The 26,343-nt window shown below is 37.6% G+C and overlaps 1 protein-coding gene across 1 annotated transcript in view; it reads right to left on the bottom strand.

Annotated features, from left to right (window-relative positions):
* Aff2 (ALF transcription elongation factor 2) overlaps positions 1-26,343 on the bottom strand; it is a 448,384-nt gene that overhangs the window by 191,845 nt on the left and 230,196 nt on the right. The window contains exon 5 of the mRNA XM_059251561.1: positions 2,242-2,328. Coding sequence (XP_059107544.1) covers positions 2,242-2,328 — 87 coding nt within the window. The remainder of the gene's footprint in view (positions 1-2,241; positions 2,329-26,343) is intronic.

The raw sequence follows: 26,343 nt of genomic DNA, 5'->3' as shown, positions 1-26,343 counted from the left end.
CAAGAAGGAATGTCACATACATAGAGTTTATATTCTTCTTCACAAAAATAGCCCTTTGGGCAAGAAACTGCTCTTATCTGGACTGCTTGAGAAAACGTTGCATCAACTGGACATGCAGGACCCATGAAAAAGTGACCACTGAACTTTGCAAGGCAAAATGGTCCTTCAGATTCCTGCTTCACAAATAAACTGCCAGACATTCCAGAGGACACAGAGAAAAGTGACTGAGACTCTAGGCCTATATGGCTGAACTTTGAATGACTGTATAGGCAGCCAGCTTCATTCTAGATTTTTGGAAGTTGCTTACAATGCACTTCCTGTTTACTTAGGTATTATTATATCCTTCTGGGGTCTTTGATGTAGTTGAAGACTAGTTAGTTATAACTACGGTTTTCCTTGGTTATGATAAGAGATATGGTAGATATGAAATCTTAGATTTACAAATATAGGATAAATAGAATATTTTCTTTGAATTTGCCAAATATAAATAGACTAGATAGTGTAACTCTAATTCTTGTTTGTTATATATAATTTTACTATGTTAAAGTTAAAACCTTCCTTTTTAATTAAACAGAAAAGGGGAAATGTTCTGGGATAATGCTTTAATGGTTTAATAAAATGCTGATTGGCCAGTAGCCAGGCAAGATGTATAGGCAGGATAAGCAGACAAGGACAATTCTGGGAAGAGAAAGGTTTGAGTCAGGAGATGCAAGCCTGCCATCCAAGGAGCAGCATGTAATGGCACATAGGTAAATATACAGTAAATGTGCTAATGTATAGATTAACAGAAATGTGCTGGATTTAAATGTAAGAGCTAGTCAGTGGTAGGCCTGAAGTAATGGCCAAGCAGTTATAATTGATATAAGCCTCTGTGTGTTTACTTGGGTCTGAGTGGCTGCAGACTGGATGGGACACAGGAAAACTTCCAGCTACAGTTGTGGTGTCTCTTCACAGCAATAGAAACCTTAAGACAATTCCTAACTTTAAATACACTCTGTGCTTTTAGTAAAACATTTATGAATAAGTAGATCATGATCTGATGGAGGAAGTAAGGATAGAAGGAAGAATTTTTTTTTAGATAATTTTGTTAGAATAGCCACATCTTTTCTTCCCTTTAATTGAAAATAGGTTTTTTTCTCATTCTATATATCTTGATTATGTATTTTCCTCCCTCTACTCCTCCTAGTTCCTGCACACCTTCCCTCCCATCTGTATCCACTCCCTTTCTGTCTCTCATTAGAAAAGAACAGGATTCTATGAGATAACAAACAAACATGACAAAATAAAATATAAGATCAAAACCAAAAACCAAAAACCCCATATCACATTTAAATTGGACAAGGCAAACCAACAGAAGAAAAAGGGCCTAAGAGAAGGCCAACAATCAGAGACCTACTCATTAACACATTCAGAAGTTCCATAAAAACACTAAACTGAAAGCTATAATATATACACAGAGGACCTGGCACAGACCCTTACAAGCCCTGTGCTTGCTGTTTCAGTCTCTGTGAGTTCATATGAGCTTTGCTCAGTTGATTTAAATAGCTTTGCTCTTTGGGTCCTCCATCCTCTCTGGCTCTTGCACCCTTTCTGCCTCCTCTTCTGGCTCCCAGCAGATAAAAAATTTGATAGGGACATCCCATTTACAGCTGAGTGCTCCAAGGTCTCTCTTTTTCTGCATAATATCTGAGAATAGTGATGTCTTTTATGGCACATGAAAAAAAATCTGATGGTGATAAATTATTACTGGAAGCTATAAAGAAGCTATATTCAAGCTTCTTGTATACAATACAATTGTAGAAAAAAATCTGCCTGTGTGGTATCTTAGTTTTTAAGGATCAGTCTACGTGTAAGCAAGGATTTGGGAGGTGACATAGAAAAATGAAAACTTAGTTACCAGAATGAAGAATATAGCTTTTATTAAATTCAAACCTATTGGTCGAGTGGTGGATTATCTAGTCTTCTTTAGGAGATGATTGTATCCTATGATTCCTTAGCTCGGGGCACAATTAACTTGGACAGAGTTGAGGCTCAGGTACTGAGCTATGCCTGTTGATATCTGTGCATATGTTGTTTTAAAGACTCCTTTTAAATAAAATTAAGTTTTGATACCATTATGAAGGCAACAGAAAGTTAAGATTTCTTTAAGGCACCAGAAGACTGATGACATTTTACCCATCACAAATCTAAATAGAATATTAGTATAATGAAGGTAAAGGAGAACAAGGGAATAGAACTAACCTGTCCTGAGACAGAAAATGTGTTCTGGTTGGAGATTCCAGGAATGTGTATGTCAATGAGAGAAGCAGGTTCCAAATGGGTCATGCTCTGATGAGGAAAAGGAGACTACTTAGAAAATTAGTTCCCTTCCTGGCACAAAACATAGAGGATTCATTAAAAAATTACTATGCTTCTTGGCCTTAGTTAAAATCAAGTGTAAAAACTACTTAAGAATATTGACTTAATTGGTCTCTTTTTAGCAGAACTTAGCATCATTTGGTCCAATACTCTTTTTCACTAGTTCTTGAGGCCTATCTAAAATACAAAGGCCATCTAGCTTCTATATGTGTATATGTTGCCCATGACAGAGGTGGGGGCGGAGATCATCACTGCTTGAATAGCACATCTAGCTCATGCAGAGACAGCTGGATCAGAATCTTCCCTCTTGGTTGTGAAGCACCTATCTCACAAAAACTTCTACCTGGGGATAATAATTTGGAGGCACATGAAGTACATATCTCTCTGCTTTAGTTCATTTACTTATTGGAAACCTTCAACTTTTCTTTTGAAGTTCTAGCCTTGAATTCTGTCACTATCCTGGATGCTCCCAAGGCAAGACTCCTGACTGCCCTGGGCTTTTCTATCTCTTAGTATCCTGTTCCAGGTATGATCTGATAGCTCCAGGAAGTGTAGCACCTCACCAGCTGCAATCTGAATGCTCTAATATTCATCTATTGATACAGCCTAACAAGTAGTGACAAGATGATGTACATGCTCTCTATTTTTTTTCTTCAGAGATGAGGCAGCTAAACAGTATTTCTTCATTCACAGAGAAGGTTACTATGAAATTGCTGCCTTGCCTCTTCCATGTCAATCATACAGTGTATTTGTAAGTTCACAGCTTCAAGTAGAAAAAGCCCTGCAGTCTCCCAACCCTCTGTTATCAGCAAGCACACCTTGTAGGCTCTTTCAAACAGTCTTTGAAAAAGAAGTGCTGTTCAAATCTTGCCCAAGTCTTAGGGCTCATAGCCAACATGCTATACCCTAAGAGCAAGGATAATTAAATCATATGCTCACAATCCTAGCAACAGAGAGATGACAAATTTTGTAAAGCAGGAGGGAGTCAGCATGTGTAAGGTTCGCCAAACATTTTCATATATAAACACTAAATATAAAAATCAATGTAATGATGGAAATAAAGAATAGTGTTGAGGAGGGGGTACAAGGATCAAAGTTAGTAAATGTCTTTTTTAATGAATATGTTACATAAGTTTTCTTTTCAGTTTTTACAGGTAACACTATTAGTTATTTCAAAGGTAATATTAGTAAGAACTATCAGGTAGCACTAAAACACGTCTTTTTCCTCCCATAATTACCCAGTTCAAAAAGACCCTTTGATGTATGAATAGTTGTAATGCAAGGAGATACTTCACAGCTTCATTCACAGCAGCTCTGCTGAAGCAGAATTTGTAAGCATTATTCTGACAAGTGCTGACACAGATAGAACTTTCCCCAGCACTATTTAAAATGGGGGTGGTAAGTACATTAAACATGTACACGAGATTTAGAAGGGATGCTTAACCTATTTAAAAGATAAGCTGTTTCCAAGTGTTTTTGACTTGGGTATTTATACCCAGTTGATAACATTCATGACAGATGACAAATGCTGCTTATGTATTCATCAAAACTTGCCCCAAAGTAAATCTATGTGATAAGAATTTCAAGAAGATTTCTATTACTTGATGCTTCTACAATACTAACTGATCTGTTTAAAATGTGTGTGGTTTTCTTGATTAGAGATGGTCTCTAAAATATAATCATTTAAATTATTCAAGAAGATAGCAGAAATGAAGAGGTATTGTCAAAGTGTATAATATTTTTGTTAGGAGAAGGAAGTTGTGAAGTTCATTGTACAGAATAGTAACATGTTATTAATAATATAGAGTAAACCTGAACATTGTTAATGTAGTATATGAGATGGTGGCTATTTTGTTAATTTGTTCTAATTATCCTACAATGCAAATGTATTGCACATCATTGTATTATATCACACACACACACACACACACACACACACACACACACACACACAAACACACACACACACACAGAGGCTTTATTTGGCAAATGAAAATAAACAAATAAATAGTAGTTCATATTTCCCAAGTCAATTAAGGGGTAATAAGCCCTATCCTGGGAGAAAAGTGTTACTTCTTTTCATCAAATGGGATAATCAGAGGCATATTGTATCCCCTTTTTGCATTGTTTCCAGGGATGCCTTTTGAGTTCTTTAAAGGTGTTTCAGGCATTGCAAATAATGAAATCACTTTTCACAGGTACACCATTTCACCCAGGTATTCTTCTGTATTTACTCCATATGCTATGAATCAGATTATCTTGAATTACTAATGGAATATGCCACCTTGTTGGACAATCCACAAAGAAGTGCATATACCATGGCATTTTCAATTTGAGCTAACTCTTTGTATTTGAAAAGGTGAAATTTCATGAAACAGCTCACTGAGTCTATGTTACCACAGACACATTTGGTTACAGTGGGGGCAATGCAGTTCAAATATAATTTCCTGAAAGGATACCTTTGGTAAGAAACTTCAGAGCAAACTCCTTCACTTCTGAAAATAAGTTAGACAAATAACATGTCAAGCTCACAGAAGACTTTCCATTGTTATTCATTTTATTAACACTTGAAAAATATGAATCTGTTGTTCTCTTCTTGCTACTCCTGAGATAAGAACACAGATGCACACTTATGCAAGAATATATTTATTGTTTGCCCATTCAGCACCTAGACATGAGAACCTGTTCAGAAAATGTCATTTTTTTTGCAACTGGATCTAATGCTGAGTAGTTGTGCTCAACACCAAGCATCACTTTCTCTTAAAAAAAAAAAAAAACACATTACATGCATGCATTTAAGATTGGCTTGGACCTCCCTAAGCTCTTCTTTATCTTTGGATTCCTTTGCTTCTCCTGGAGAGAGAGACAAAGCAGGTAGTCATATATCTATTAGACCCCTAAAGTAATCAATGCTCTGAGAAAAGAGCTTGTTTACTTAAAATTTCATGCATAGTTAGAATTGAATGCTGGTGGCCAGTTCCAAAGACACACCAAACTAAGTATGCCTCCCCCTTGTAAAGTAGAGGACATGGTTAATGAAAAAAGAGAGCTAAGTAATGATGTTTTACTTTTCAGTACTTGAGAAAGAATAGATTTCACAAGTGATGGAACATTCTATGCCATTCTGACAATGTGCAGACAAATCATAACGTCATGTCAAGACTTTAAAGTTACATATAGGAAACATCACAAAACACCCAATTTTCTACTGCATTATACATATCTTGTTTCTTTAATGGGACTCCAACAAATCTGAATAATTTGTGGTCACTCTGCTTTGCCCAATTTAAGACATGGAAGCTGGGTACCCTGTAGGCAGAGGGAGAGATGGTGTTGTCTGCTCTTATAGGTTCTGCAAACCTCAATTGTATTCCACGCTGTCAGAGAAGTTTGCATTTCTAGTAACTAGTCATTAGCATTGTCTTCTACAGCTTTGGGTATTTAGTTTCTAGTATGTAGATACTAGTTGGTCCCTTTGTACCACAAACTAAAGAGATAACAAGTAGGACCATACCCATTTGACAAGAGGGAAATTACAACTACAAGGATGTAAAATGGCTTGCTCAAGGCCACAGAGAAAATGGTAGTATCTCTAATAGATTCCTTGCCTTTGCCTTAGTGCCTTTTACTAAGTAGACATTATGTGTTGTTCCCTGAGATACAGATATGATCGAGTCAAGCTCCTTCCCTAAGAAGCTTATCCTTCTTGACATTCAAGTCTGTTGCAAAAGTGCCAGGAACACAGAGCTGGAGGAAATCATTGTATGAAACACACATAGTGAGGTTGTAAGAGGAAAAATAATGTGTGTGTGTGTGTGTGTGTGTGTGTGTGTGTGTGTGTGTGATTTTCAGAAATGCATGTTACATTTCACACAGTAACTATATAATGAAATAATGTGTTAACACTACAAGCAAATATTAAAATCTTCACCTTCAAGGAATTCAAACTTGAGTTAGTTACAACAACTTTTTTCAAATGATATTTTACTAAAAGGAGATTATGATGGTATTGATTATATTACATTAATGTTTTTGTTACTGACAGGAGCCCAAAAGGCAGCAATAGGATGAAAAGAGCTTAAGTCACATCTGATCCCTGCCAAGAACTTCCTGAATGATCCTGGTAGAGCCGATTGCCTACTTGACTATTCCAAGTCTGTTTCCCCACTTGTAACATGCAGGACTTGTTTTGGACAGTCTAGATTTTTTTTTAAACTACCAATGTTATTAATCTCTAATTTATCTGCTCTGCTGTGTCAGAAGCCTGCCATGGGAGAAGCATGTATGAGAGTTTTAGAGAACATATAATACTGTATACATTTAAAGCTCCTCACTCCTGGCCCCACAATCATGGCTATAATATTGCTAATATGAGCTGTTAGACCTGTGCTTTATAACAAGCCATGTAAGTCCTGCTCAGAGCTGAAGAGATGAAGGGGAACCCACCCCCTTTTTTCTTTTTACTGAGATTTCAAAAAATATAATCATTGCAATTTTGAAAGTATTTACAAAATCTTGTGATTAAGAGTAGTAAGTTTGAAAAACTCAGTATTTTAAGATAGAAGTAGAATAGATTCACAAAATTGACTTAGGCTTTTCTTTTCATAAAGATTTAGAATTAAATGACTCTCACAGCCTCTAACAACCTTTGGAAGGGTGGGACTACCTATCCTTTTTAGTTTCTAGGGAGTTTACTTCCCAAAAGTGATGTGATACATTTTGACATTGGACACCCTTACACGTCAACACAGCCTATGGATGCAGAGACTTTAGAATCTGAAAGCCTGCAAACACTGAATCCACATGTCCGATTTATATGAAAGAGATCTTCACTTTGGACAGGAATATTTGTTAATTGGCTCCTTTCCTCCTGAGAGAAAGCAATGTGTGCTAGTGGACAGAAGATGCTGCATTGCCAGAAAAACAATGACTTAGGCTCTGTATCCATGGGCTCTGACAATTCTCCAAAGGGAAAGGGACAAGGGCTTTGGGATACTCAGGAATGGTGGCCCAATGATTCAGCTTAGAAGCACAGCAGCCAAATCATTTTTCATACCTCAGTCTTTTATCAGTTTCTAACTGATCTGTGAGAAGCTGCCTGTCCCTGATAGGAGAGATGCAGAAGCACTAGCATATTATCTACAGCCCTCTTAGAGCCATTCACAGGAAATGAATGCAAAGAGCTAGAGCAGCCTTGTGAGGGGTCCACAAAGGGCAAGGGCCAGGGAATCACTGAGGTGACAATTCATGAGATGGCTGTGGTCTATCCAGGCATCCATTCCCAGTGTGGTATCCCAGAATGCAGCCCCACTGTAGAAACATGAATGCATGTGTCCCAGTGAATCTTCTTCTAGAAGTCAAGGCTTTGGGAAGATCATGACTATAGGAGGAAACATCTTACTCAGTGTTCATGAATTTGGATGTTCCACATGAGGTTCCTCACAGAGAGAAGAAGGATACATGAGAAGAGGTTCTAGCCTCTTTCTTCTCTGGCCATTCTCAGAATAGATATTGCATTTTCCAGAACAAGTGAACTTTATCTTAAAGATGTTTATGCAATATATACTATTAGGAATGGTCTCAAGGGCCTTTATAACCCCACCGTAAGTCAAATTAGCATACTGAGATCACTCAGGAAACAAGATCCTTCCAGAAAGAGAGGGAAAGTGCTATTCATATAGTGTATTTTGGCTTCAGCAAAGCAATGATCATATAAATGTCTTGCAGAATAGGACAGAAATATGGAAAGTGCATTAGTATGCACCATTCTAGAAGAAGCTGACACAAATTTCTAAATAAGCAAACTCAACCTAGAAGGAAAATCTCCAGAGGTGTACCACAAGACTCTTTAATTGGTAGTCCTTCTCTGTGTGATATACAATTTCCTCCAAGGGTGACATGTCATTGTCATCATCAAGCAGAATTATTGAGGTGAACTAGAGAGCACCCTGGCCCTTGGTCATTACAAGGAAGTAAGCAGAACAATATAGCCAACAGCTAGGCCTAAGGTAATGGTATGGCATTATTAACATTTTTTGAAAAGATCAGGAAGAGTCATCTGAGATCCAATTTACTCATTCCTTTTGCCCCAGCTGCATTTAATCTTGTGTTTGTGCAAGGGGGGAGGATGCTAGAATATATCTCTTTAGTGGTGCAGATGACCATGAGTAAGCATGATAGAGGTGGGATTGTTTAATGATGCAGCTACCTTTGAGTGGTCAATGCTCCTATAAGTAACCCCTGTATACTCATTACTTCACCAGTCTGGACTAGGATGGAATCCTTCTTTGTTCTGTTGATGATTCTCTCAATAAGTAAATAATGGTATCTTTGTCTCCCAGGGGAAAGTCACACAACATCCAGTTCACCAGTTTCCTAATAACAATAGTCAAATAATAACACCATGTTTTAAAGAGTGTTCTTTAAAAAATCTTATATCATTAAATTAATCATTTAAAATAGCATGTAGAAAGTCAACATATCAGGACAAGAGTAATCAGATGTGGAGTGATCTTGAAACATTGGCTTGAAGCCCAAAGGATGGTTTTTTATTAGGAGTGAATGAACCAAGTGTAAAAGACTACCTAATTTTGGCATAATTCGTGGCATAGTCCCATAAGGATTTTAGTTGATCACCTAATTTCAATTGGTAATGTTTTTGGAGTTAAAAGAACCTAAACTATCTTAGGTATCATTGATTACAACCCCCATAATATGGAAGGTAATAATTCTGCTGGATATTGCATGAAACACAACCATTGGAAATGGGGGCATTAGCCCAGATCTGCCATTTCAGCAGGAGCATAGGAATATTACAGAAAGGAAGAGTTAGACGCTGTCATAATAATGTTGGCATACAAGACAAAGCTGTCAGAGGAAGAGATTTCGGATCTGTTTTGTGGACCAGCCCTAGAGAGGAGACTAGGAGACAGAAACTGGTCAAGCAATTTTAGGCAGGGACTCCAAAAGTGGGTAGTTCTAAGTCTTACCTTGGTCCAAAACTAGGAATGTTCTTGGTTCTTTCTTGGCCAGAGGCCAATAATGTCAGAAAGTACCACGAATTCCTAATCTGGCTACTTGATATCTTTCTAATCTGGTTTCCTGATATCTTTCTTCTTCTTTTACACAACCTAAATGAGTAATCTTACCTTGAAATTATGCAGGAGACTTGATTGAAATTGAGTATCACCTGGACCCCAAATAGGTGGATTGATGGGACTGACTAGTTCATATCCCTGTATCTCACACCAGTTATGATTTAAGTCCCATAAAAATACCCTAGACTGGCAGCTTGGCGGTTTTGCTACACCAGCCTCTCCCTTCTTTTTTCCTTTCAAGCTCACATCTGTAATTCTACAATAAAACTCCTTTCTAAACTCATCCTCCTATTACCCTTTAATTTCCTTTTTAAGTTCAAAAGACAGAGATCCCAGAAGCCACTGACTTGGGGAGGCTCTGGTGGCCATTGATGTTTGTCAGACACTTTAGCTCTCCAAGCTATACACACACACGAGGTGGGAAAGTTTCTGTCACATTCAAGGACTCCCTGACCTTCTGTTTCACTATGAATAAAAGTAATTAGGGGAAAATTTTGGTCCAAACTAAGAGAGAGATTCCAATCATGTAAGCCCTCCAACCATTGAATTGTCTATCTTATGAAGCAGTGAATGAATTCTCTATCATTTAAGATGGGACGTTCACTACCTAGAATAATAGAAAGAGGATTTCTAGAAAGGTGCAGAGGGACAAGCTGTACATTATTTACCTCTGTATAGTAAACAATATGTAAAAGAAGACAGATATCTGAATGTGGATTTGTCTCTGTCTCCCCCTCTCCAATGTGTGTGTGTGTGTGTGTGTGTGTGTGTGTGTGTGTGTGTGTGTGTGTGATATAAACATAGACAACTAAATTGGCCAAAGAAATTCATCATTTTTCCAGAATCAGAGTAGTGGAGGCTGTAGGAGGAGAGCCTGCTGTCTCACAGTGAAGCAGCTCATGTCTTAATTTGGATGCCTGCTCAATCTTGAAAAGTCTAACAACAGTGGAAGCACACACTTCTCTGTGTTTGATCACTGACTATTCCTACCAAGCCTCTCTAGTGGTCAAAACACTCTCCCGCACTTGACTGAATGAACATTCTTCTGTTTGTAATGCTCTTAAAACAGCCTCCAGAGATTGAAGCCCTGATTTCTGTGCTTGCTGGCAAAAAGGAAGTAGAAAATCAACTGTTACATTAAATACAACTTCCAAATTATGACATAACAGCCTAATACCAAATGCAATGCACCACACAAAAGAAGACTAATTATTTTAAAAGTGAAAACAAATGTGTGCTTTCACTGATTTGTTACTCAACTTCTGGCAATAATTTCTTCAAATAAGTAATTGTTGGCTTTATTCAAACTCTTCAGGGCTAGAAACTGTTTCAGGAAACCTGGAAAAACTATCCCTTTGGCCTTAGAACCATGTATAGAAAATGTGTGGCTCACACAGGTTACTTTCATCCTAAAAGACTCAAACCAAGTTTCTACAGGAAAAAGCCTTGTTCTAAGTTACAAATAGTGTAAAACAAAAAGTTACGTGATCATCAGTGCCACAGAATTCCATTGTGTGCTCAATCAGACCATACTTTTGCCTGATACAATCAGTTCCACAATGAATGTAATGAGAACTTTTATGACAAGGAGGAAAGCTAGTCTGTGCAAATTTTTGTTTGTTTTTGTTTCTTACTTTGTTTTTCAAGGAAGGGTTTGTCTGTGTAGTCCTGGATGTCCTGGAACTCCTTCTATAGACTAGGCAGGCCTCAAACTCTGAGATCTTCCTGCTTCTGCCTCCCGAGTTCTGGGACTGAAGGTATAAACCACCACATCAGGCTATGTCTGTGCAAATATTTCTGGGCCACTACTTTTCACACATTCTGTCCTCATCCACTTCAAAGAAACCTCCACATAGGTAATAGTAAAAGAGAAGAAAGCTACATAGTGACACACTGGGCAGCACTTAACTGTCTACGCAGCAAACATATTTGACATTCCTAACAGATGCTGGCCTTGTAAACTTCAATCCTTATCAGAAACCCTGGATAAATTAGGTTGAACTAGTCAGAGCAGAAGACTAGTCACATCACTGGGAAATGCAGTTAGACTGAATGTTAATTGTTTAATGTCTGTGATAAAGGTAAAATTAACACAAGCTGGAAATATAAGAACTGGTCATTATGAAACTAGTTTTACAAAGATCAGGCTCAAATAAAAGCCTAGTTACAGTTTCTGTTCAGTGGTCAGTTCAAATATCTGAGGATTCTGAGATGCTTGGTGGTCAGTTCTTCCATTGATAACCCTTGAACCTGTCTTCTTCATTCTTAAGCAAAGCTTGATATCAGAGTACTACCACTCTTTTTTTATACCACTATCATGTATCTAGCTCTTCTGCTTCAAATTCTTTTTGTCATAAACTATATTCAATGATTATCACTTAAAATACAATGACTCAAGCTACTTCCTGAGTCTTTCATAATGTTGTAGCCATACTTCTTTTTCTTTGCAGTCATTTACTAGGTGGGATGATGTGCTATATCCTCTTAGAATGAATGGCTTTTTTACAGTTTGCCCTCCAGTTGAACCTTTATGTGCAGTTCAGGCAAATCAACAGAAGAAATACCATACCTTCCTTGGCTTTTCACCAAGCAGTGCACTTAATGATCTACATTTAATCTTATTTGTTCAAATGTCATCTTTTTAGTGTATACTTTCTGCAATGTATCTCAGAGTTAGCAAGATGGAGCAGACCTAGGCACAGGGTCTAGCTATTCTAGCAGCAGGTAGAATATTAGTGATCAGAATATATGTAAGATAATGAAAATTGGTAGTTATCATTCAAAGCAGAACAAAAACAAACCTGTCAGTCTTTTTTTTTCCTGTGAGGGCAACATGAAATTTATTATCATGTTCTAAAAATTATCAAAGGGATTTGTTACTGTTCTATTGCTAGAGAGTTGCACAGTACACAGGTAGCAAAAGAGCTGTCCTTTAGAAAGCCAGGTTGGACTGTAGGTGGATGGCACAAGTGAATAGCAAGACACGGGAATCACCCAATGACGGAGAAATGGATGAGATCTACATGAACAGCCTGAATATGAGTGGGGGGTAATGAAGGATGAGGGTCAAGGAAAAGAGAGCTTCCAGAGCAGGAGATCCCAGCTGGATCAAGAACAGAGAGGGAGAACAAGGAATAGGAGACCATGGTAAATGAAGACCACATGAGAATAGGAAGAAGCAAAGTGCTAGAGAGGCCCACAGAAATCCACAAAGATACCCCCACAATAGACTGCTGACAATGGTCGAGAGACAGCCTGAACTGACCTACTCTGGTGATAGGATGGCCAAACACCCTAATTGTCGTGCTAGAAACCCCATCCAATGACTAAGGGATCTGGATGCAGAGATCCATGGCTAGGCCCCAGGTGGAGCTCTGGGAGTCCAGTGAGAAAGAGGAGGGTTTATATGAGCGAGAATTGTTGAGACCAAGGTTGGATAAAGCACAGGGACAAATAGCCAAATGAATGGAAACACATGAACTATGAACCAATGGCTGAGGGGTCACCAACTGGATCAGGCCCTCTGAATGGTTGAGACAGTTGATTGGCTTGATCTGTTTGGGAGGCATTCAGGCAGTGGGACCGGGTCCTGTGCTCATTGCATGAGTTGGCTGTTTGAAACCTGGGGCTTATGCAGGGTCACTTGGCTCAGCCTGGGAGGAGGGGACTGGACCTGCCTGGACTGAGTCTACCAGGTTGATCCCAGTCCTTGGGGGAGGCTTTGCCCTGGAGGAGGTGGGAATGGGGGGTGGGCTGGGGGGAAGGAGAGGGGGGCGGGAGGGGGGAGAACAAGGGAATCTGTGGCTGATATGTAGAACTGAATTGTATTGTAAAATAAAATAAAATTAAAAAAAAAAAGAAAAGCCAATTGTCAGCCAGTGTTTTAATACTGGCCTATAGCTGCATCTTTCCTGCTGGTGATAACATACATCAGCCCTACCCCTACTGTAGCACCTTGCCAGTGGCTCTTGTTTATCCAGTCTCTTCTGCTTTCCTGAAGGAAAGTCATTACAACAAAAACAAAAACAAAAAAACACTTGGTAAGGAATTTGCAAGCAACCCACATCTATTATGCAGATGACAAAAACCAACATGGCTAGGCTCTGTGTTAATTCAATAAATATGACAAATTGAAAAGCTGCAAAGTGCCTTATGGAACTTGGTGTGGTCTGAAAATAAAACACCTGCACTATATTAAAGATATGCAGGTTTAGTGCAGAGGCAACTAAGTTCTTACAGTGCTTGCCATGCAATCATGGGAATCTGAATTTGGATCCTCAATGCCTACATAAAAAGGCCACGCATGGTAATGCCCTACCCTCCTTAACCCTATAACCCCAGTGCTGAGGAGGCAGAGACAGGAAAATCCTTGGGGCTTTCTGGCCAGACAGTCTAGTTAAATAAGTGATATCTAGGTTCAGTGAGAAACACTGTACCAATAAAACAAGGCTGAGAACAACTGAGAAAGACACTCCATGTCAAGCTCTGGTGTCCACATGTGTGTGCATAGAGATGCATGCATGTGTACTTGCATATATGTGTTTGCATACACATGTATATATATATATATATATATATATATATATATATATATATATATCATATACACATGATAAACATATTCATGGTGCTTATATATTTGATAATTAAGAAAGTCATAAGGGCAATTTAAACTCCTCAGCTAAATCAAACTGAAAATCCATAAAGGGTTGAAATATGAAATTCAAAGGCATATCTTGAAAATTTAGAGTTTCAGAACAGCAATAAGAAGAGTAAGCATAGCAATCCAGTAAAAGCATGCACATGTGCATGGGCTAGTATTTACTGAACAATTCATTTATATTACTGTTTTAAATATAGTCATGAATGTGGTAGCGTAGTTGTTTATTTTTTTCCTCTGATTGATCAGATTATTTAGTGTAGAAGACAAAGATGTGCAGCTCTAGAACTTCTACAAAGGAGTGTTCAGCCCTAAATGGGCATCTACAGAACACCCTTCTTCCCAAGACTCAGGGACCATCACAGAAGAGGGACAAAAATATTATAAAAGCCAGAGGCCAGGAAGGACTGTTGTGAAACAGTATCTTCTTGACATGACAATAAAGTTGCATTCGTGACTTCAAAGACATAAGAAAAATGGTCTCTAAATGTCTTGTGATTACAACCAATATTCCAGCTAGATTCTTTGCAAATATAAATAGTCTAATTCTAAAATTCTTATGAAGAGGAAAAGAAGCCCAACTAGTTAAACCCTTTTAAGTAAAGATGATGATTCACACTACTTTAAAACTTACTCTAAAGCTATCCATATCAAGGAATTATGGTACTGACAAAGAGTGTGGGGGATGGACTAATGGGAAAATGTGTACTTGCATATAAGAAAAATGCTTATTTAACTTTTTTATAAATGCAAAAGCAATTCAGTAAAAGAAGATAAAAATGTTTGAAGAAGTAGTTCTAAAACAAAATAAAATTAATCTCACTATACCTCATACCACATACTAAAATTGATCCAAATGGATCAGTGACCTAAATAAAATTCTTATATGAAAAAAAAACTATGGTGAATAAATGTTACAACTTTGGGTTTGATGAAAAAAATTAGGCTTTGCTTTGGAATCATAGCCCATAAAAGAAAAACAAAAGATATAACAGACTTCATTAAAATAAAAAAAATCATGGTCTTAAAAGAATGCATCAAAGAAAAAGATAAACATATGATACAGTCTTGGAAAAAATATTTGCAAATTACATATCTGACAAAAATATCATACATCCAGAATATAACAAAAACTCAAGATCTAATCAAAAGTAAAAAAATAATTTTAATGGGCAGATGATTTGAGCAGACATATCAAAAAGACAGAAATGGAAAATAAGCTTATAAAAAGATTTTCAACACCATTTGTCATTTAAGAAATGTAATTTATGACTACAATGACAAATCCCTGCACACATATTACAAAAGATTAAGCAAAAATATAAATAAGTCAATTGTTTGTAATGGTGGTAAGGAACTGAACAATTGATTCATGTACTACTGCTATTGTAAGTACAGAATAGTACAGACGTTTTATGAAACAACTCTTTCATTCTGCCTTTCTAGTGTGTGTGTGTGTGTGTGTGTGTGTGTGTGTGTGTGTGTGACACACATCACCAATTACACTTTTTTGTCTAATCTAGGTATCATCATATAATTAACCCTGCTGTGAAACTGCATTTTGTTAGGTATGGTCCATCTAGTAAACTATTTCTCTGATTCTGTCCCATGGGATTCTTAGCTTTCTTAGTTTCTCTATTGTCCATTGTCCACTGAGTCAGGGGCTAAGTCCCCAAGAGTCACATAAAACCAAATCCTTCAATCCCACACATATCCTTATACAGAATACATAATGGACTTTGGAGCCTGACTGCCTAGACTGAGATCTTGGCTCTCTCTGTTTCTGGTTAATTACTGAATTTGCAAAGTCATTTGAACTCCAAGTGTTTCAATTCCATTATCTCTAATGGGAAGATGATTTTAGACTTCTTCCAAACATTAGTTTGGTGATTCTATGACTCAATATATGTGAAATTCCTATAAAAAAGCTGGGTACCGCCGGGCGGTGGTGGCGCACGCCTTTAATCCCAGCACTTGGGAGGCAGAGGCAGGAAGATCTTTGCAAGTTTGAGGCCAGCCTGGGCTACAGAGCGAGATCCAGGACAGGCACCAAAGCTACACAGAGAAACCCTGTCTCGAAAAACCAAAAAAAAAAAAAAAAAAAAAAAAATTTCAAATGGCTGAAAGACATTTAAGGAATTGCTCAACATCCCTAATCATCAGGGAAATGCAAATCAAAACAACTCTGAGATACCACCTTACGCCTGTCAGAATGGCTAAGATCAAAAACACTGAAGACACCTTATGCTGGAGAGGATATGGAGCTAGGGGAACTCTCCTCCACTGCTGGTGGGAATGCAAGCTTGTACAACCACTTTGGAAATCAATATGGCGATTTCTTAGAAAATTGGGAATCCATCTCCCCCAAGATCCAGCTATACCACTCTTGGGCATATACCCAAGGAATGCTCAACCACACCACAAGAGCACTTGTTCAGCTATGTTCATATCAGCGTTGTTTGTAATAGCCAGAACATGGAAACAACCTAGATGCCCTTCAACTGAAGAATGGATAAACAAAATGTGGTACATATACACAATGGAATACTACTCAGCAGAGAAAAACAATGACATCATGAGGTTTGCAGACAAATGGATGGATCTAGAAAAAATCATCCTGAGTGAGGTATCCCAGACTCAGAAAGACAAACATGGTATGTACTCACTCATAACAGGATACTAGATGTGGAACAAGGATGACTGGACTGCTACTCACATCACCAGGCAGGCTACCTGGAAAACAGGACCCCAAGAAAGACACAGGGATCGCCCAATGACAGAGAAATGGAATGAGATCTACATGAACAGTCTGGACATGAGTGGGGGTAGTGAAGGGCGAGGGTCGAGGGAAAGAGATCTTGGGTGAGTGGGAGATCCCAGCTGGATCAACAACAGAGAGGGAGAACAAGGAATAGGAGACCATGGTAAATGAAGACCACATGAGAATAGGAAGAAACAAAGTGCTAGAGAGGCCCACAGAAATCCACAAAGATACCCCCACAACAGACTGCTGGCAATGGTCGAGAGACAGCCCGAACTGACCTACTCTGGTGATGGGATGGCCAAACACCCTAATTGTCGTGCTAGAAACCTCATCCAACTACTGAGGGATCTGGATGCAGAGATCCATGACTAGGCCCCAGGTGGATCTCTGGGAGTCCAATTAGCGAGAATGAGGAGGGTTTATATGAGCGAGAATTGTTGAGACCAAGGTTGGATAAAGCACAGAGACAAATAGCCAAACAAACGGAAACACATGAAATATGAACCAATGGCTGAGGGGTCACCAACTGGATCAGGCCCTCTGAGTGGGTGAGACAGTTAATTGGCCTGATCTGTTTGGGAGGCATCCAGGCAGTGGCACCGGGTCCTGTGCTCACTGCATGAGTTGGCTGTTTGAAACCTGGGGCCTATGCAGGGTCCCTTGGCTCGGCCTGGGAGAAGGGGACTGGACCTACCTGGACTGAGTCTACCAGGTTGATCTCAGTCTGTGGGGAAGGCTTTGCCCTGGAGGAGATTGGAATGGGGGGCGGGCTGGGGGGAAGCTGAGGGGGGGGGGAGGGGGGAGAACAAGGGAATCTGTCGCTGATATGTAGAACTGAATTGTATTGCAAAAAAAAATTAAAAAAAAAAATAAAAAAAAAAAAAAAGAAAGCTGGGTACCAAACAAAAAACAAATCTAAAAACCCAGCTAAAGGAAATATTTGGTATTATTGTGCTTGTATTTTGAGTTTTAACTGGCATATTTCCAATCCTGTGTCAAACAATAGTTAAAAGTGACTGACTGGGGAAATTTAGTCAACTTTTTTGAGACCTCCAGGATGTCACAGATTTGTTAGTGACCTCTATGTTATGAGATAAGTAGTGCTGAAGATTACACAACATATAAGTTGGAACTTTTCAAAATATAACATCATTGGCATCACGTAGAGCGTTGACACTAACTCATATTTTGGATTTCCTTTTCCTTCTTCTGTCTTTTTCTCCTCAGTCTTCCATATTGAACCCAGGGCTTTGCAGATACTAGACATTGTCCTGGACTTTTAAAGATATGTTTTCCTTCATTTTAAATTACTAATATTGTCAAAAAACTCTGAAATTTCCCCTAAGTACTTTTTACCTCTGCTGGTTCATTCTTAGACATGGCTTGGAATTTAAAAGACTCCAGTTCTCTCATGCTTCTAATGTTTTTATTTGTTAATGTGTGTGGAAGTAATGTCATATGGTGTAAGGTGAGGAACCGATATTAACTTAGGAAAAAGAATATTTGTGGTGTTTTCTTCCTTCCTAAGAATGTTAGGGCTTTCTACTTATTGAAGTATTCTTTTTATCTCTCTCACAGTGCCTTAGCTTGATTGTATACACATGATATTTTTACTGTTAAGCTAAATCATAAACTGTAGCATCATAAGGTATAAATGGAGTCTCTTTAACATTTCGTCTTATACTTAGTTGTTTTTTTTTCTTTTTTAAAATTTATTTATTTATTTTACATCTCTAACACAGTTTCCCCTCCCGCCTCTCCTTCCAGTATCTCCTTTCCAACTCCTCTCTGCCCCCTCAATCCTTTCCTTCTTCATTTCTATTCAGCAAAGGGAAGGACTCCCACAAGTATCAGCAAAACATGGCATATCAAGTCGCAGTAAGACTAAGCACCTCTCCTTGTATTAAGGCTGGACAAGGCAACCCAATATAAGCAGTAGGATCCCAAAAGCCAGCAAAAGAGTCAAAGACAGCTCCTGCTCCAACTGTTACGAGTCTCACAAGAAGACCAAGCTTCTGAACTGTCACATATGTGTAGAAGGCCTAGGTCAGTCCCATGCAGGCTTCCTGGTTGTTGTTGCAGTCTTTGTGAGATCCTATGAGCCCAGGTTAGTTGACTCTGTGGATTTTCTTTCAGTGCCCCTCTGGCTGCTACAATCCTTCCTCCTTCTCTTCATCAGGGTTCCCTGAGCTTGCCCAAATGTTTGGCTGTGGGTCTCTGCATCTGCCCTGGATGAAGCCTCTTTAACCAGAATTGGACCAGGTACTAACCTATGAGTATAGCAGCATATTGTTAGATACCATTACACTGACATTGGGAAGGAGAAATAGAAGAGATTTCATGGGACTGGCGATGGGTAGGAATGGGAATATGAGGGATCAAGTTGGGGAGAGATGGAGGAGGAGAGTACTGAAAGAGACAACTATAAAGTCTGTGTTTCTCAGGATGAGGTAGAAACTTGGTGAAAGGGAAACTCCAAGGAATCTACAAGAATGACCCTAGCTAAGACCTAAGCAATAGGGGCTATGTAGCCTGAACTGGCCATTTCTTGTGACCAGACAAGACTTCTAGTGGAGGGATTGGGACACCAACCCAGACACATAACATTCAATCTACAGTCTGTCTTGCCTATTGGATGTGCTGGAATAAGGGTGGTGCAGAGATTGTGGGCGTGACCAACCAATGACTGGTCTAGCTTCAGACCCATACCACAAGAGTGATCCCATCCCTGACACCGCCTAGAGTGCCAGGACCCAGAGGCTGGATGGCCCAGAGACTTGGGATAAGACCAAATACTTGTTTGTTTTATATTTAACATATGTAAATAATTTATAAGTATCTATTCCAGGTATTTATTTTACAAAAAGAAACGTTGCCTAATTGTGCTGTTTATAAATGAAATTTTCTCATCTGGGATGACAATGCTCCCTCCAGGATACAAAGACCTTGTAATCAAAACCCCAGCAGCAAACATGGAATCACTGTTGTTTTGAATCGTTGGTCAGGGCTCTCCAATAGACTCCTGAAATAGTACAGGCTACTGCTGTTGACCTTGGTTGTCACCTGTCCTCCCAAAAGTGAAAGATAAGATTCTACTGCTGAAGATGCCATGAATTTCAGATACAGTATCCAGAGGCCTCTGAACTGGAACTGACCTGATAAGCCTCGTCCCTGAGGACTAGCTTTCATAGTATTAGAAGAAAGGAAGCAATCAACAGTCCTACCCAGCTATTATGCCTATGAACCACAAAAATGACCATCATGGCATGATAACCCCATGGGTGTAGCAGTGGTATGCATACATTAGCAATAACCAGCAGTTCTTTAATTGGGCTTAAGACACACTAAAGAAGAGAAAAATCATGCTTGGCACTGGAAATCTAGTCAGCTACTCAGGGCTAGTGAAGTAATGAGTCTGGAAGCTACAACTGTCACTTTACTAAACTAGCATAATCCTTAACTACATGCTAAATATTTGTTTTTGTCCACACAGATAAATATAATTTTCACTCCTCCTCAAGGAGACTTCTCTCTGTAACAGACAGAGACCATTCCAGAAAACCACAACCAATCAATGTGCAGAGTTGTGGAGGCCAGTCCCAATGGATACATCTACAAAACACTCCCACATCTAAGGCACAGGGATCATTGCAGAAGAGAGGGCAGAAAAACTCTAAGAGCCAGTATTGTGAAGTTTCCTGTGGGATTGTGTATCCTGGGAATGTCAGAAGCTACATACATAAAGTCTCACCAATATGACATCCTGAACATGAGCTGAACAAGGACAACAAAAGTGGACAGGGGAAAGCTCACAAGGCCTCAACTTTACACAAAGAACTACAGAAAACTAAGGAATGCTAAGAGTGGGAGAAATAGCCTTATTGAGGGATGAACACACTGATTGGTTACCAAATACCAAATGGTCAGCTGTGAAAACACACATACATTATATAGACTGCCAGGTTGTATTTATGTATTTAAGAATACATGTATATATACGCATATCTATGATACAGCAATTAACAAAAAAGAAGCATGGATTTGAAAGAGAACAAGTAGGAGTACATGTGAGGACTTCAAGAGGAAGAGAAGAAGAAAATTGTTTAATTATATTACAATCTTAAAAATAAGAAATTTTTTAAAAATTGTGTTATTTATAATAGTATTTGGGATTAATTTTCATGGATTTTCAAAATAACTATATATATATATATATATATATTTATCTAAACATAGCTATATATATATATACATATATAACTACACATACATGTATATGCAATTTACAAATAACCATTTAACATATCTTCTCCTACTTAAATTTCTTTTTTTTCCTTTACTTTATTTGTTTTGGCTAAACTCTAGAACAAAATTAAACAGTAGTGGTTTAATTTAAGAATAACACTTAGTTAAATAACACTTAGTCTCTTATTGACTATAATTGGAAATTTAGTTTCCTCATAAAAAATGTGATATTAGCTTTAGGGTTGACACAGGTACTTTGTGCCATTTTAAGGATGTTTCCATTTATTTTCTTTTATCAAGAATGTGTATTGAACTTCCTCAAGTATCTTAATTATCCTATGAAGATCATGTATTTTTTCTTACATTCTATTTATAAAAGGCAATATGATACATATTTCTAAATATTAGAGAGACTTTTGAAAACCTAGACTAAAATCTACTTGACATGATCTATGTCCTTTAAAGTGTTGCCTGATTTTCTATGTCAGTATTTCTTTACAAGTCTTTGGATCAATATTCATAAGTGATATTTCATTTTTCAACTTTGCTTTTATATGATATTTTGTCATATTTATGCTTGGCTGGCTTTTCTAAAAATATTTGCCAAATAATGTCTCTTGTTTTATGTTTAAAATAGTTAAGTTGCACTATTCTTGTAAATAGTTGGCTTGAATCAGCTCAAAAAATCCCACCTGAGACTCATGCTTTTTAAGAGATAAGGTATCTTCATTTTATAGATAGTGATAAGTCTATTTAGAATCTGTCTTAGGTGTGTTCATTATCATTCAAATATACTTTATTAGAAAAATATTTACTTAATCTACAGGTTCACTTTTATTTGTACTGTGAGCAAATTGCCACTTATGTACTCACGTTTACAATAGACATTTTCTGTATTATTCCTTGCTTTATATTTTTGAAATTTCCCTCACTTTTGTCAATTATATTAAGTAATACATAACCTATTTTATTGTTGATTTGTTTCAGAAAATCAACTTCTTGAATGTTTGATTTATGATAATTTTCTGCTCCTAATTCTCTAATTTATATCTCTTGACTTGACCTTTTTACTTTTTATATTAAATTTATTAGTCTATCATTTCATACATGTATATAACACATTATGATCACACTTACCCTTGACATTCTCTTATACACGTCCCACGCCTATCAATCTCCTCCCATCCTCACTACAAATCCTTTTCCTACATTTATGGCTTTGTTTTGTGGCCCACTGAATTTAATCACGACCATTCTTATGAGCATGGATGTGAAAATATCCTTGGGAGAATGATGGAGAGAAATTCAGGTCTCCAGTTCTATAGTTACTGGTAAGCACACCATCTAATATCTATTAAAACAAAACACACAAAAACAAAACTTTAAGCTCTGTTGTTGAGACAAAGAACCAAATGCAACTTAGACTGTTTTCAAAGCCAGGGTCATTTTTATTGAACTGAGATTATAGAATGTGTCTCCAAGTCTAGATCCTTTAAGTTCTTATATCACTGATTTGGGTGGATTTCTTTTTGTTTAACATGAAATTGCTTAGTGTTGTTGTTTTAACAAATCCTTGCCATTATATTTGTTTTATGCCATTACTTTTCCTGGTATGTTTTTTTTTTCCCATATAAGTGTGGATTTGTACGTAGATCTTATGGTGATTTAAGTTTTTTATTATGGCTAAAATTTCAGTGACAAGAATTCTAGCACCAGTGAGGGATTAGATGAATTCCAAGCAAGGAGGAATACTCATCCAAATACATGAGTCTGTGAGACTGTGAGAGTGAGTGCCTTTTGTTTTTACTTTTCTTTTATGGACCACTGTTGTACCTGCAACTTATTTCTTTTTTTTTTTTTTTTTTTTTTTTTTTTTTTTTTTTTTTTTTTTTTGGTTTTTCGAGACAGGGTTTCTCTGTGTAGCTTTGCGCCTTTTCCTGGAACTCACTTGGTAGCCCAGGCTGGCCTCAAACTCACAGAGATCCGCCTGGCTCTGCCTCCCGAGTGCTGGGATTAAAGGTGTGCGCCACCAACACCCGGCTACAACCTATTTCTAAAGTAGTATCTAAGTGTTCCATTTACCTTACCGACAGAATGTTTTCTACAAGCATGTATTATTAACGGAATTTCTCATTCAATTCTGCCTTCCCCAATTTTCAAACTGTATGTCAAATTTGGTCAATGGGAGTTCCATTCTCTACCCTTTATACTCATTTCCATTACTCCAATATTTCTTTTAGTATTTTTTTTAAATCTTCAATATCAGTGCTGTTGTGGCCCAGACACATAACTAGGAGTCATCTCTTAACTTGCATCTTTTTGGCACTCCAAGAATCAACTGTGGCATAGTCTTGTGAATTTCTTTTGGTAAGATAAATTATGGAGTTTAGGCTTATTTTTCAAATATTCTATAACTTATTTTGTTGAAATTTCATACATGATTATTGTATTTACATCATTTATATGCCACCTTCTCTCCCTCCTAATTGTTCTGTCTCTTATACCCTCTCAAATTCATGACCTAGTCTTTAATTATTGTTGTTTAACATACACACACACACACACACACACACACACACACACACACACACACACTGCTATGGCTCAGCTTGGTTGTCAGCTTGACTACACCTGGAATTAGCTAAAATCCAAACAGCTGGGCATGCTTGTGAGGGATTTTCTTAATTGCATAATTGCAGGTGGGGCCACACCTTCTGGTGGCAGTCCACATTAAAGGACATGGAAGTAGGAAGCTTTTGCTTGATGTCTGCTTGTCCTGACTTTCACTTCATGATTCCAGCATAGAATGAAGACCACCAGCTCTCTAGGAATGCTCCAGGATTCCCCACCAGAATGAGACTGCTGATATACCCAGTCTTGTCAACTGAACAGCTACCATATTCTTGGCCTGTCAGGAGCCATTGTTGTACTACTCAGACCTCAGCCTTTAAGCCACTCTAATAAATCCCATGTATTTCATTCTATCAGTTCTGTTGCTTTTGAGAATCCTGACTAACACACACACAGACACAGACACAGACACACACACACACACACACACACACACAAATATACAGATGTGTGTATATATGTATGTACACACACACACACACACACACCACATTGAGTCCATTTAGTGTTGCTTATATGTATGAGTGTTTATAGCTGACCCCAGTGCCATGCATGGGAAAACTTTTTTTCAAATTTTTATTCAGGGGAAGGGTCCAAAACATTTCCAAAATAGTATAGGCTATAGCCATCTCCCTTGGCTGCTATCTAGAACTTAAATGTAAGACCTTATTGCTGAAGCAACCACACATTTCAGACTCAGGATATGGAGAAATCCGATTGTCACTAACCTGGAAGCCTCTATAATGCTTTTTTATATATAAGAGAAAGACTGATCTTTCCTTTATTCTTTCACTTTTCATTTAAAAATTAGAAAATGCCTACCATATTAATTATGAGAAGATTGTCATTTTGGTGCATTTTTTCTAGACACTGGTCATATGTTACAAAGTTACAAATAGAATGGCAGACTTCATTGTATTACCATTTTCTCTCCTAACCCAATTCTACTGGCAAAGCCAGAACCAAAATGCTGGTTCTCAACCAAAAGTCAGAAGCTATTTCTTATTTAAGATAAACCTAGAACTCTCTTTGTGAAATCAATGCATTGTTTCATTGCCCTTTTCTGTATAACCAAGATACACAAAGCAGGTGTAAATTATACATGGCTTAAATTCACCTGCTTTCATCCAGTTCAATGGAAAATAATGAATCACCATATTCACAAAAAGAAATAGGTTAACAGAAAACAGACTTATTTTTATAACTCACCTAAAATATATAGGGACTCATGTGTCTACTCACCCACTTTTGAGGGACTACTCTTGCTCCCTCCCTGGATAGCTAAATGGTCGGTTGCTAAGTTACTGCTATTTGACATCATTTCTTTCCTGACATCTCCCCATGTGTGACAGGTTCTCATGATTCACTGAGACAGAAACTTCGTTACTCACATTACTCACTTTCCCAATGACGTCTGTAAAATATTTAAAATTCACCTCATATGCTAGCTTGCAACCCCCCAGATTCCACAAGAAAATATTTAAACTGCTTGACAGGCTCTAAGTGCATTCGGAAGCATGTTGGATGGCTTACCTTCATTATTCACATAACAGTTTTTGTAATTAAATTTAGCATCTTTTTTCTAGGTTGGTTTGTGCTTGAGAAAAGAGGAAATGATTACTGGGAAGAAAATAATGGGTAATATCTCTTATAGACTAATTTGGTTCTATGAATAGCTCACCTCACATGTGCATGGTTCTTATTAAGTCCATTAGTGGTTTGAATTAGCTTCAGAAAAGTTAGTACTCCATATAATTTACTCAGTCAAGGGCATTTTCACCTACTGACAAATTTACATATTTCACAATGTCATTAGGTAACAGCTAGTCATCAGATTAGGTGAGGGTACAATTACTAGTTCGTTTACTTGATTCTATCAATGTTAACATTAATTATAGTCTAAATTATATTTAGCAATTGTTTTCATTCTTAGATGGACTTTTATATCAATATTTCAAAGAAACTATAATTTTAAAAGCCCATACCAGAATGGGGTAGATGCTTTTAGAAACATTCCAGTAGGATTAATATTTAAGACAGTTATATTGAAAATCTCCTACATGAGTTCAGTCTGAACACTATTTGTACATTCATTTGACAGGATATAAAATCAATTGCCTAATTATTGATTAAATTTAAAAGAAATTTTGCTGAAAGGTGCTTGATTATTCTGTATAATTATGATAATATAATCAAACTTTCTTTCAGGCATAATTGTCTGACCAATATTGTTCCCTGATCCATTTTATCTGATTCCTCATATGGACTTTTTTATTAACCCTGTTAAAGGTTAAAAATAACAAGTACTGTATATGGCTGTCTTGTAATTATTTGTTAAGTTTGTTGCATGGTAAAACTGTGAACAAAAATATAAAAGTAACGAATAGAATTGCCATAATTTAGTATGCTGTAGAGACACTGATCAGCTGTAATAAAAAAGTGGTGCCCATGTAGGTGTTTACCAACCCAGTCCATATGGCAGGGGAAATTATAAGAAAGTACAATTTATCAAATACAGTTCCTAAATCCTAGATAGCAAATTCAGCATTTCTCATAAACAGTGAATTACCCTTACAGATGTTTGCCTA

The sequence above is a fragment of the Peromyscus eremicus genome, chromosome X (genome assembly GCF_949786415.1).
Source record: "Peromyscus eremicus chromosome X, PerEre_H2_v1, whole genome shotgun sequence".
NCBI classification, from domain to species: domain Eukaryota; kingdom Metazoa; phylum Chordata; class Mammalia; order Rodentia; family Cricetidae; genus Peromyscus; species Peromyscus eremicus.
The sequence above is the reverse complement of the archived record's forward strand: the minus strand, read 5'-3'. Positions and strand labels throughout refer to the sequence as shown.